This window comes from Condylura cristata, unplaced genomic scaffold (genome assembly GCF_000260355.1).
Source record: "Condylura cristata isolate star-nosed mole 26May11 unplaced genomic scaffold, ConCri1.0 scaffold00003, whole genome shotgun sequence".
NCBI classification, from domain to species: Eukaryota; Metazoa; Chordata; class Mammalia; order Eulipotyphla; family Talpidae; genus Condylura; species Condylura cristata.
The window spans coordinates 34,325,095-34,339,250 of NW_004567104.1; the positions used below are offsets into that span (position 1 = coordinate 34,325,095).

Genomic DNA, 14,156 nt, shown 5'->3' on the forward strand with positions numbered 1-14,156 from the left:
GAGAGGTCTGCCACGCCATGTGGTCACCTCTGGGGCAGGCGGGGATCGAACTCATGAGGAAGTGGCTTTAGCTTCTTAGTGCTGTGCTTTAACCCACTGCGCCACCAGGGAGGGCTGGCAGTCTCATTTTTATTTAGAATCAGACTGGAAATAAAAAGCTCAAAGAAGCAAGCAGGCAAACAGGGAATGCACAGATGTGTAGGGGAATGCATAACCAGCCAAGGTTGGGAGAAAGGCAAGGAAAGTCTCTTGTTTATGCTACTCTAACCATAATACCTAGTGCGTTTCTGTACCTGCTGTTTTCAGCATGAATAGATCCTCATACCAGGATTTCTGTCCTTACAGGTTCCTTATCAACTTCCCTGTTTCTGCACACCGAGAGCCACAGAATATCCCAAGAATAATCAAGGCAAAGACACCAAGTGGTTGAGGTACACAATAATCCAAGCTCCCACAATAAACAGTAAGTTAAACTGTATTTAATAAAGTCTTTTCTGTACCCCCTGCTTCCAGCCTAAGTTTAGGACTTTTTGTTAAGGAAATGGCTACTGAATGAGTGTCTAATATCGATAGTATATTTTCCATCTCTTTGTCGTTAAAGAGCCAAAATCACTCTCACATGAGTATCTTAGGTTGCACAGCTGTACCAAATAGTAGTTCAGAGAAATCAGATGCCCAGATGAAATGGGAATTTAGAGTCACTGCATGTTATATTCACTAATAAAAACCTCTGACCAGGAGGTTTTCAGGAATGAGTCTCATTAATTCCAAAAAACTTTGCTTCCTTTCCAGTATAGAACATACAGCTTCTTGAGTAATCGAAACTCAGGAATAAAGTTATATTTACTTTTTCCAGTTGTTTGGCACCCTCACAAGTATACTTTAAAGGAGTGTTCAGTATGTCCATAGCTCCCTTTGCAAGGTAGATCGATGAAATTATTCAGCCTATGTTCTGAGTACACAGTAGGACGGAGATCTCAGCAGTATCAGCATAAAACTTGAGCTATCTAAAACCAAGCTTTGAAACTTTCAAATGATCATTCTCTCTGGTCCTTCTGTTGCCTGAAGCTCAATTTGTCTTGACACTTTACTGATGAGAAATCACATGGAGCACTTTACAGCAGTTCTCATTAAAGGAGGGCAGCCAAGTGGAATTCATTCTTGGCTCTTAATAGTTTTCAAATGAGAATTTTATTGCATATTAATGAGCACTAATTGACATTTGTGACTGGTTTTTATGGAAATCATCTATGTATAATTTGCATAATAGTACCTAAGTGCTTTTAGGTGACTGCAACTCTGGGAAGTGGATGAGGATTTTAGTATATTGCTGTTTGGGGTTTTTGTCTTTTTTTTTTTTTAACTTTCCCACTCCAGTCCTGACAATAGCATGGAATATTAACAAGCTTCTAGAATCAGTCTGTAAAGTAGTACTGATTTAGATCCCAGCTCTGCCCAGATGTTTGTGCTAGCTTATACCTGAGAACACAAAGAGAATCAGCCAAACACTTCGGGCAGTTCCCTGAAAGCAGGTGTTCCCCCAGTAGTGGGGTAGCTGGGATGTTTCAACCTTCCTTCAGGAATTCAATCTCTATTCTTCTGTGTCAAGATATCCAAAGGATTATTCCCAAGTGTCTAGGACTTCCATACTAGTTTTCTAAACATCTCTGGGTCCACTTCAGAAAATATGTACTGATCACTACGTGACGTGACAGGTACTGTGCTAGGTATCAGAACAAGACCGCAAATAGCTTGTTCCTTGCTGTACATAGTGATTTGCACATTAGTAATTGATCAATCAATACTTATTGAATTAATGAACATCATCTATATCACTGGAGCTCTATTATTCATTATTCTTACAAATGTGATTTTAAATACAGTATATCATTATTCATGTTAGAAGAAACAGTGATTCAGATCTTGGGACTCTGCTATGAACTTTAGAGAAACAGGATGAACCACCTGTTATGTGTCCAAATCCTCTCTATAGATGGTTGTTCTCTATCACAGAAATGAAAGAAACAGATATTTATTGATAACCTTGCATCAGTTGTATTTGCTGTGTCTTATACATCATGATACAATCACCAACAAAACCAATGTGGTATAGATAGTATTATCTTCATTCTATTGAGGAAGCAGCTAAGAATTAGAAAGCTAAGTGACCAAGTAAAGGCCCCACAGAGAAAAAAAAAGTCTGATATTTAAATTCAGTGTTGGCTTTATCCCACTGCAGTACCACTTATTATACCTGTGGATATGTGAAGTGAAGCCAAACTTTAGGGTTGGAGAACTGAATTGGCCCAGGGGCCCTGGTAGTGCTCTGTATTTACTTGACCTACTGTTCATAGTAAATTTGCTGTTTTTTACACTGTTTTCCAGATCCCAGGGAGTGGGGTGTGGGTGGGGACAATCCAATCGCTGATCTAATTTGCTACAATTCTTCTAAGCAGTCAGAAATATTTGAATATCACAAAGGGAGAAATCAGGTGTAGTGGAAGTAAAATTACATGTAATATCAACTTAAACGATTGACTATAACTTTGTAATGCTGAGCAAAAATATTTGCAAGATTATGGAAAGAGCACTAACAATGATCTCAGAAGTATATAAAAGGAATGATTTTAGAACTTAAGGATTAGCAAAGAATGTGGTATAGTCCAAAAATTCATACAGCACTGAAGAATCTCAAATTTTGTTTTCCCTGAGATACACACTAGACTAAGAGAGTGAATTAAGTTCACCTTGCCTTCTACCACCCACCTCACATGCCTGCCAAGGGACACCCAGTGATTCCATTCTGCTTCTAAAATCCCCTAAGAGGATGCGTTTGGAACAGCCATCTCTTTTCCCCTGCTCTTCCATTCAGTGAACCAAGGCTCCCTGCAGGAACCCTGCTTGGGATGATTATTCAGAAACCTTGAAAGTAGGAAAATAGAACTGGAGTCACTTCAAAGGCTTTAAAAGGGAACTTTTATCGTCTTTCCTTTATAAGGCAAATCTAAGCTTCAAAATTTATACACTCCCAAGAGAATATTCTTTTCTCTTTGACCATATTCATTTTCTCTCTTGTGTTTCCTCTACAAACTTCTAACAACAGAGTGGTTACTCCTGTGACTCTTCTTGCTCCATAGGCCTCCAGTAGGCCCACATGTATTGCGTGTTCAAGTCAAACTTGCCTTCGTCCAGTTGCCACGCCCATTCAGCACCCCTGTACACACATAGTCTCCATCTTTCCTTCCCAGCTCTGTGCCACCTGTCCCAAATATATGAAATGTGTACTCTAACTTCCTTTAAAGACCTGTTAATGCAATATAGGAAGAGCACTGAATTTGGGAGACCTAGATTCTGTTTCTAGACTGATCCTGAGTCTCTTAACCTCTGTGGGATTATCTTCTCATCTATCAAATGCAGAGTTTAAACTTAATGGTGTGTAAGTTGCTCTATCATTCTGTGACTTTACCTAGGTTCCTGATTACCATGTTTCTACACATGGAATATTTCCTACCCTTATGCCATGTTCATGCTCTTTTAGAAAGTATTTACAACTGTAAGCTTGGATCCATTCTGTGTTGGATCCATATGGCAGGTGGTCTTTGCGGACCAAATCCCTTCTGTCATGCTAACACTTGCCTGCTGCCCTCATGAAGAGCTGGGTATGCTCAGGGAATAGTAGTGAATTTAACTATTAGCATAAGTGACCCACATTCAGGATGTTTACAAATCTGCTATTAGAACGTAACACAATGTGTTCAAAGGCAATTAAAACTGCATTTTACATTCCCTGCTGTTTGTAATTATCCATGTATCTACTGCCTACATTAACATAGTTAATGGAGAGCTAATATGTCAGATAATATTGGTGCCAGAAAGAACCAATAGTGAACATCTATGCTTCAAATCACCATCATAGTGGTGGTGGTGATTTGAATAAATCCATTTATTATGAATTTACATATGATTCTGTCATAGCTCTCTTAGTGGGTTACCCGAAACTGAGATACTTCAAATAAGTTATCTGTCTCCATTGGGTAGAACATCCCTATTACTCCAGAAGCACTCCACTTCTGCTTCTATATAAAACATTTAATAGTACTGCACAGCTGCTTTACGTAGGTCACATGTTTTAATTCTGAGCCTCTGAGCAGCTGGAAAATAAAAAGTGAATTAATACTATTCATGACATAAATTATTTCCAGAGAAGATTAATTTATCCTAGTATTTGAGAGGAAGAGAAATGTATACCGTTTCTTCATAAAGGAGTCATGTTCAAGAGCACACCCTCGATAATATCCTTTGATATCTACAATGTTTTAATCCATTCATTCATTCAACAAGCTTTTATTGAGTGCCTATTATGTACCATTTTCATGCAAGGCATGTTTCTGTGCATTGCAATTATTTTCTTTTTGATGTTCAAAGTATACTGTTATTGCTGAGTGGGAACCTGTAGATTCCTGCATCCTTTTATTATAATTCTGTAGTCTAATGCCTTTTTTTATTTTCTAGTATGACCAGCTCTTTCAGATTCATCTTGTTTATTTCCTGCTCTATAAATTAAAGAAGCCTGGTTCTTTTTAGTGTAACGCAGTTTAAGATATCACTTCCTGGGCATTTGGAGTGTGTATTGTCTCTGGGTTGTAATTACTTCAAAACTTCAGTTTACAGATTAGAAAAAAAGAGTGTTTTAGAAAGAATAAGCATATCCTGAATCCATATTGATATTTCCCATTTAAACATTGAAAGTTTCTATTCTCTTACTTTATATGTGTATCTCTTTTATTATTATTTTTAACTTTGGGTTACCTTTCACTTTCTGACTTGAAATAATTGTTCTCTTTTTCTCTTTCTTTGAAGATCTTAGTATCCAATGATATGAACATAATTACTTATTTAGTTACAGATATGTAAATGTGTGTGTGTAATATAATTGTGTATATCCATATATATGTAAAAAAAAAGCAGATTTAGATACCTATAGTGCTAAAAATTCTTTCTTAGTATTTTTGGCCCTTAGGGTATATAATCTATTATTACCTAAAATAATTTTCTATGTGGCCATACCATAAACATGGTATAGTTATGATAATTTATTTCATGTGTTTTTAAAATTTTTATCACTTGATTTTTCTTGTGTTTGACCTAATTTTGTTTTTAAATTATGTAGAATATTATATGGTCTCAGAGTCAAAGCTATTAACACTGAGAGGTTTATTTTACCGTCCTGTGCCCTTCCTCTTATTCTTTGTCTCCTTTTATAGTGAACGCTTTTATTCTTTCCTCATTTCTTTTTGAAGACACAGCAGTGATCTGTATGTATTTTATCATCTTTCTTACACAAAAGGTTGCATACCATGTACATTTTGTGGCATTCTTCTTGCTCTTTTTAAACAAGTAAATAATATTTACTTATTCTTTAAATTTTTAGATATTTCTTATTTAAAAAAAATTATTTTTGCAAAGGTAACAGTTATTTTTCCCTTGTTAGTGGGTGGGAGGGATGGTATGATGAATATACCAAGGCTTTAATACTTAATTCTGGTGCTTGTTATTTTTTTTTCTTCCTAGTACTTTTCTGACTTTTTTTTCTTTATGAGTTTGAAAACTATTTGAAATAGAACTAAGAACCAGGGCAATAGGAAAATTCTTAGGAATCACTGAAATATGGACATCGAATGGAATTACATTAAAGAGGGAAAGTTCAGGGAAGAATATGCATAGGCAGTTGTCTATATGGGGAGGTGGACTTAAATAGAGAACCCTAAATACTTGATGAGGGGTTTTACCTGAGCTAAAGAACTTAATGAAGAAAAGGAAAGAAACAAATTCTCGTTACATTTAGTGTCCTTGGCTGATCATTATCAGATGACTATTCTGAGTCATTCTTTTATCATTAATACCACTCATTCCCTATACTAACAGGAGAGCTTAATATGGAAAACTAATATAATTTTCACTGTAGAATTAGCTTTTAATTATTTAAGTTTATGTGGTCAAACCTGACAACCTCATTAAAAATTGCTTCATTCTACCTCTGGCATTCCCAAATGCTTTTGCCCTGATCTACTTTTTCTCCATTATCCTTAATTATGTTATTTATTTATGTATTATGTCCACTGATTAGTCTTTAATTGCCTCCCTTGGTAATGCAAATTCTACAAAATAGGGATCTTTATTTTCTTCACTGGTATGCTCCAGGTACCCACAGCTGTGCCTGATACATTCATTACTGGTGCTCAAAAAAAAAAAAGTTATGTGAATGGATATTATTAGCAGCACAGCGTTTTGGAGGGACAGGAATGTGTGAGCATGGAGTTCTGCACAGATGGGTGGATATGTATGTACATGCATGAACACATAGATATATAGACATTCATAGATATGGACATACAGATATTGACCACCTCCTTATATGTTCATTTGATTACTTTATGACCCTGGAAGCTTTTTATGATTCAGCTTTGTTATTGACAATGCAGGTATCATCTCACCTGGCAATGAGAATATGAAATAAGACATTTGTATTTGAAAAATAAAAGGATATAAGTGATGTGGGTGTAAAGAAGTCACCACATATATATTTTTCCTCTAGGTACATGCTTATGAGAGCATATTAAAATATGTGTAATTTTAAAATAACAATATTTTTTAATGTTTACTCACACGCTTATCATTTTTAGCACCTTTATTCCTTTTAGCCTATTCAGATTTGCATGTGATGTTTTTCCTTTTGCTTTAACTTCCTTTAAAGTTTCATTATAGTGTGGGCCCTCCCTGGTGGTGCAGCGGGTTAAAGCATAACACTAAAAAGCTAAAGCCACTTTAGCATGAGTTCAATTCCCGCCCTCAAGGTGACCCACATGGTGCAGCAGACCTCTTCTAACCCACCCGCTGCTCCCCTCAGCAGTGTTCTTCATCAGTCAGCCTGTTCTGCTCCCCACTCTGTCCCTGGTGAATCCTCTCACCACCCCTGCACCTCTAGCCTGTACCCCAGTTCTGTATGCATAAATAAATAAATATTTTTAAAAAATTTTTTCTTATAGTACATGTCAGATTTTGTCGAAAACATCTTTATTTTAGCTTAATTTCTAAAACTCATTTTAACTGGACATTATGTTTTGGGTTGACTTCTTTTCTTTTAGCACTTTAAAGATGTCATGCCATTCTCTTCTGGTTCAAATAATTTCAAATGAGGATTTGTAAGTTTTGCTGTTTCCCTCTGTACATAATCTGGCTGCACAATATCACAATACTACCTCCATCCTTTACCCTCCCCACCCTTGTGTTTTAAAACATTTATTCTGCTTGGGATTAGTTGACCTTAATAGATTTGTACATTTATATTTTTCATCAAATAGAAACATTTTTGTTTGTTATTTCTTTCAGATATTTTTTTCTAGTCCCTCCTTTTTTGTTCCCAGAACTCTAATTACACATTTATTATTATTCCATAAGTCTGAGTCCAAGTATACTTTTATCAATCATTTTTCATTTCATTTTGGATAACTTCTATTACTGTGCCATTAGGTTAACCAATATTTTATTCTAGCAGTATTTAATTTACTGTACAAAAATTAACAGTATCTAACTTTTTATTTCAAAATTATATTTTTATTGCTAGAAGTTTCATTTGGATTTTGTGGGTATCTTTTATTTCTTTCATTTTGTTAATTTTCTCTTTATATTCTTGAGTATATTTATAATAGTTGTTTTAAGATCCTTTGTGCTTTTTATTTAATTTCTGTTATTTCTGTATTTGTTTTTATTGAATTTTTAAAAAATGTAGTCATAGGTCCTATTTTTTGCTTCTGTGCATGCTTGGTAATTTTTTACTACCTTATGGACATTTTGAATTTTGTGTTGTTGAGTGCTGGGCTTTATTGTATTCCTTTGCAGTGTATCATATTGTGGTCAAGAATGCAGTTGAATTTCTTGTAGATCAATATGATCATTTTTGTGCTTTATTTTAAGTATTATTAGTTCAGGTCCAGAGTAAATTTTAGTTCTACAGCTAAAATATGACTTCCAAGGACTTTTATTTAATCTCTTATATTTTATGAGATCTCTGCATTTTGGCTGGTGGGAAGACAAAATATTCCCAGCCCTGTGTGGGCTGCAGAAATGTTCAGCTAATGCCAATCAGTGATTATTTATTTATTTATTTTTGATAATATAATAGTTTATTCTTACATTACTTTATGCCTTTTTCCATCTCAGTTGTAATCCCCGTGGGCTTCCCATCACCAAATCACCCATGTGCCATCACCATAGTCCAGTGCACTCCTCCCAACCCCTCATTTTGATCCCATTCCCCACTCCACTCCAGTAAAATGTTTCTGGTATATAGTTGTTCATCAGTGATTATTTCTTACACTTCAAGTAGTTTCTGCTCACTTCTGCCTAGATCTATACTCAGAAAAAGACTGACAGATTTCCTACAGATTTCTCTTTCTCTTTCCCTCCTCTCTCATTTTCTCTACCTCCCCCCTCTCTCTTCTACATTACTCTGCCCCATAAACTGTATCTACTTTGACATCCCAAGCCCAATTATCCTCCTTATTTCAGCAAGACATCTAGGCTTCCTTTGGATTTCTCTTCCTGTGTTATGGTCTAGAAACTAGAAATTGCCTCCAGGCAGTAACTTGGTGTCATTCATAATCATTGAATGGCTATTTACTTATATATTTCCATTTTATATATGTCAGTCAGTTATAGAGCTCACCTTACTTGTTTCACATAGTCCTATGATAGCTGTTATCCAGTGTCTGAAAAGAGTTGCTTCTTTTATTTTGACTAACTTTCAAATTGTTTACAATCAGAAGACAATTCTTAAAGCTGTTAATTCTTGCAAATAAAAGTAGAAGTTCCACATCTGCAAAACAACTTTCAAATACAGTAGTTGTATGACTGGTTTTTCAATATCCAGAAATAATATGTAGAAGAACAGTAAAAAATTTTGTGGGAAAATATAGGACTTTTGAGAGTTGTGAGCCTGTAATAGACCATTTTGTACTTGGGAACAGGTAGCTGATACAATATCCATTTTCCTGATCCTCACAGTGCGCAGGATATTATAATCTTTGTAGATTATAAGCTAACTAATATTAAATAGTACCTTATAAACTAAACTAAATACATGGATTATAAACTATAGGCCCTACCATGGATGGCCTTGGATTTACCATGGTCTCTGTGTGGCCTGGACATTTTATCTCTAGAGACTGTGTGTAGATGGGGCCTTGGTGTGGGGTTTGGTAGATGGTGTTTACTCTTGAAAGAGTCAAGCAGACCTTTTTCTTTGTGCTTTGTGGTCCAACAAAGCACAAATACTCCTTACCTATTTTTCCAATCAACGGCTTTAAAATCATTCAACATTCCTCTCAGTGACCAAATCATTCAGTCTTACTAGCTTCCCATTTGAGAATCTCTGTGCTAACGTTGGAGTCAAATGTCTTTCCCACAGGGAAGTCCAGTATCATGGTATATAGAGTTCCTACCCTGGATGTCCCTGGACTGAAGGAGAGCTTTGAACTCACAAGTTTTTTGTCAAGTTTTATGTGAGTTCAGTCTGTGCAAGGTACAGTTGAGATGTACTAAGAAACTTATCCTCTGAACTTATTTATGTTCTGATAAACAATATCCTCATCAAAAGAATCTCCCAATGATGATTTGAGTTTAAGATTTTAGACCTTCTAGGAGTCACTGCATCAACCAGCACTTCTCAACCTTAACACTATTGATATTTGAGACTGGATAATTCTTTGTTTGGACAATCTTGTGAATTGTAGGATTTTAATAGCATTCCTTCTAGATGTCTCTTCCTGTTACATGTCAGTAGAATCTTTATTTTGGCTTTATCAACAAATGTCCTTTGGAAATATTTGTCTTAGTTGAGAACTACTGTTATAGATGCACAATGTGTGCCACATTTCAAGGAACCCATTGCAGTGCAGTTCTGGGGAGTATAAACATGAAGAAACCCAGTAAGCCATTTGATATCTTCTTGGAGGTGGCCAGACAATTGTCCAATGTTGGTTGAATACTGAGAAGACATTCACCTTGGATTGTAAACTCCTAGATTCAAGTCCTACCTCTTCAGATATAGAACAAGTTTCTCCTAGTCTCTGCTCTTTCATTTCCTTATTTGAAAATGTTTACTTTACATTACAATATTGTCGTGAGAATGGAATGAAGTTTTTTACACGCACATATACAGACACTCATATGTGCTTCCATATAATGCAAGGGTACAGAACTGGGCTTAATAATGGTTCAAATATAAGTGTACTCACCAGTATGACTAAAGGGGCAATATAGGAAAGATAGGTCCTCCCTGTGGCTTAAAATATTATTCTGTGCTAGACAGCACAATGTGGGATCTCTAGCTTTCAAAAAAGGAAAGAGACTGCTCTTTCAACAACTAATATTTCAACTAAATTAGAATGCTCATAGTCACATTTTAATATTTACTTCTTAATTTTGCATTCAATAATCTGATGAGATTGCACAAGAATTTAAATTTCATGACAGGACATAGTGGCTTTTAGTTCTCTTGGGATTTCATTGTAATGAACCTAGTAAATAATTCAGGAGCACATAAGAAGCCAGTGAACGGTAACACCTGGTGCTATATTGTTCATGCCTAAGTCACAGAATTCAAAGACACCATCCTACACATGTCGCTGTTACTGTGACTTAAACACAAGTCCTATGTTTAATAGCTATTAAAACACAATGACCTGTTTTCTAGTTTTCCTCTACGATAAAAGAAAACAGTATCAAGATATTTCAAAACACAAGTGGCATCCTCTTTTAGGTTCCTATTGGTAAAATTTTGATCTCTTTTCTCTATTAACTGCTTGATTTTTTAATTTTTAAAAAGATTTATTTATACATACATGAACTGAGGTGTAAGCCAGGAGTGTGGGGGCTAAGAGGATTCACTAGAAACAGAGTGGGGAGCAGAACAGGTATATCTACTGAAATTCACTGCTGAGGGGAGCTGCGGGCAGGACTATTAATTGCTTTAAAGAATTAGGAACGTGTCTACCTTGTTCTACCAGGCTAATTTGAGCCTTCATGCATTTCTACTTTTATTCTGCAAGGTAGAACTTCTTAGAAGTTGCAAGCATCTGAGAGAAATAATACCATACTCTGTGAATATTCCTAGAGCTCCTTAATTTCTCCTGATAGCAGGCCTCAGATAAACCATGTTCTTTTGTTACAATATTGATAAGTAAAGAGAAAATAAATCCCAGCCACTGCTATATGAAATGACACTACTCAAGCCCTCAGTTTCCTTATACTTTCAATTAAAGTTGCAATTTCTAAAAACCTCTCAATGATGTTAAATGAGAAGTTACTCTATTACCTGAGTAGCTTATCTATGCTATTGTTCTAAAAATTTGAAAACAAACTCTAGGCAAAAGGCTTTCTTATCCTTTTGTGCCCCCAGCTGACTGGACACAGAATGTTCCTCTGCTTCCTGCAAGAACAAAACTAGAGCTATGGAAGGACATTGGCTACACCCAGTATGGAACACCTGAGCCCAGGACTACTATCAAATCAGACAGTTTAAGATAGGAATTATATAGAGAGATCTTAGAAAGGCAGGAGACTTCGCTACAGAAAAAAAGAAAGATGTGCCTTGCATGTCTATTAAATTAAGATTTTTATGGATTTAGCCCATAAAAAGGATCTGAAGAGAAACTGTAGATATTTATATCTAAAAATTGTTAGATGTGGTTCTTTGTTTTTAAATTATTGTTTATTGTAGGGGATTAAAATATATTTATTTAAATACATTTGAAACTTGAATTGTATAAAGTTGATCTCTTTTCTCTATTAACTGCAAAGTATATAACTATAAAATCAAAATATAACTATATAATTCAAATATATAAAATGCTTTAAACTGCTAATAAACTATTTTCTCATATGTGTATAGATGTTTATGTGTGTATATATACCTGTATAATTTATTTAATTTGTTAACAGGTTTAATTGCTTTCCTTGAGACTCATGTGAGGCTACTTGAAGCAGTGACTGCCACCTGGTGGCAAGCCAGAATCATCATGGTGGTAATCTAATGATTGCTAAAATCCCTATTTTTGACTCATATGATATGCCCTGGCGGCTGAAGAGCCTGGACTGTGCCTGATGAAGGAAACTTGTGAAAGAACCCTTTGCTTCCACCTGAATGGGTTATTTACCCCGGATTCTGAGCCAGAAGCCAGCTCGCAAATGGCCCTTGTGAAGAAAAGATTTGAGTTGCTCTTACGTTTTAGTAAAAAAAATCTGCTGGTTACCTACCAGTGGATAACCAAGACTGAATAGGAACTCACCGAGTGCAGCATGTGATGACATGGAGCCTGAAATAAACTGCTCTGAGTTATGTGACAGTTTTCCTGGTCAGGGACTGGATCGGAGACCCCTTCATGATCTCTGCGGGACAACAATTGTAAGTGAGCAGTCATGGGTGTCAGGGCTACTTCTTATGGAGGTCGGGGGGTGAGAGAAGAGAAGAAATGGTCATGTAGAACATGTGTTTCGCAATCTAGATGACAGCAGATCAGGCAGTTCATGGCTCATCAGGAAAATCTTTATTCCTTTTTTTTTTTAAGATTTATTTATTTATGCATACAGAATTGTGGTACAGGCCAGAGGTGCAGGGGCAGTGAGAAGCTTCACCAGAGACAGAGTGGGGAGCAGAACAGACAGATCATTGAGGTACGCTGTTGAGGGGAGCAGCTGGTGCGGGTCAGGAGAGGTCTGCGGTGCCATGCGGGTCACCTGAGGGTCACCTGAGGGCCAGGGATCGAACTTGCACTGAAATGGCTGCAGCTCGCTTGCGTTGCTGCGTTTTAACCCGTTGCACCACCAGGGAAGGCCGCAGAACCTTTATTCCTAACAGCTTCACTGTCTTATTTTTTCAGACCTCCTCCCACTACAGCAGTAAAACCAGCTCTTCATTATCTCCTGTCCTCGTGGGTGTTGTTTGGACTTTTCTCAGCGGTGGACTTCTTCTGATGGTTTTCTTCCTTGCCTTCACAATTCGCTGCAGGAAGAATAGGTAAGCAGCCTCCATGCCTAGTTTCTTGTTTCCCATGGCCTAAATAGGGTGCTCCCATGGTACTGAGGTAAGTGCTCCCGTGGACTGAATCAAGTGCTCCCATGAGACTGCATGTTAGACCATTTTGTCACCAGGAGTTGCTGGTAGCAGCATAGTTTGTCTCCAGCTGTGGCATTAAGCTACTTGAGAAGTTTTCCTGTTGAGAAGATTGTGCTAGCCCAGTGTTATGTTAACTGCTATATGGGTAGCAAAAGAAGAGAGTGAAGAGTCTTCTCTCATAAAAAAACATATGACCCTTCTGAAAAGATGGGGTATTTTCAATTAAAAACAAAGAGAATGTTGAGAAATATTCCAAAGCAACATCAAAGTGTATGACTGGCACAATTAGAACCAATCTGGGTGGGCTAAGATTTCTGTAAAAATAACAGTGGCCTACTGCCTGACCTAGATAATTCTGGCGTTGACAGACCATTCTGCCTTAAGCTCATCAGGATAACTATCTATCACTGACAAAAGAAGCCAGTCGTTACTTTTTTCTAAAAAGGATGTTCAGAATCTTCCCTTCACTGCTATTCAGTCCTTTCCTCAGATTCATCCCATCTCCTCAACTCTAACACTCTGTGCTCCATCCAACCTAGGCTACCTCCTAAGAGGTAGTTCTATTCTTCTTCCTGACCCATAGCTGACTTCTGGAGAAGACTGATCAGACTTAAACATCTCCCCTAGAGAGACCAAACTTGACCAGTCCCACTCTAACCTCACACATTGTTATGATGGTGTTTTATGCTTTCTTGCCTGGGTTTGGCACTCGCATTAGGGCCAGGCAGTTGGATTTGTCTAATAGGCATTTGGGGGAGCTGGTCATTTGAGGAATGGAGAATATGGGTTTGTTGAGCAGCAGTATGGCAGTGACACTCCATCCTATGTATACCTCTGAAGCTGCTCCAGCCACTTTTCATTCTGCCCCTCAGATAGACTCTTCCTATCTCAGGGTCTTTGCCTTACCATCCCCTACTGTTTCCATTGCCTGACACCCAGATCTTCTCAAGACTAGTCTTCTCAAGACAACCAGATCTTCTCA

General features: G+C 37.0%; 1 protein-coding gene across 2 annotated transcripts in view; it reads left to right on the forward strand.

Annotated features, from left to right (window-relative positions):
• GPR156 (G protein-coupled receptor 156) overlaps nt 1-14,156 on the forward strand; it is a 75,554-nt gene that overhangs the window by 15,134 nt on the left and 46,264 nt on the right. For both annotated transcript variants that reach the window (XM_004675183.2, XM_012734270.1), the window contains exons 2-4: nt 346-463; nt 12,001-12,463; nt 12,939-13,075. In XM_004675183.2, coding sequence (XP_004675240.1) covers nt 12,368-12,463; nt 12,939-13,075 — 233 coding nt within the window. In that variant the 5' untranslated portion in view covers nt 346-463; nt 12,001-12,367. The remainder of the gene's footprint in view (nt 1-345; nt 464-12,000; nt 12,464-12,938; nt 13,076-14,156) is intronic.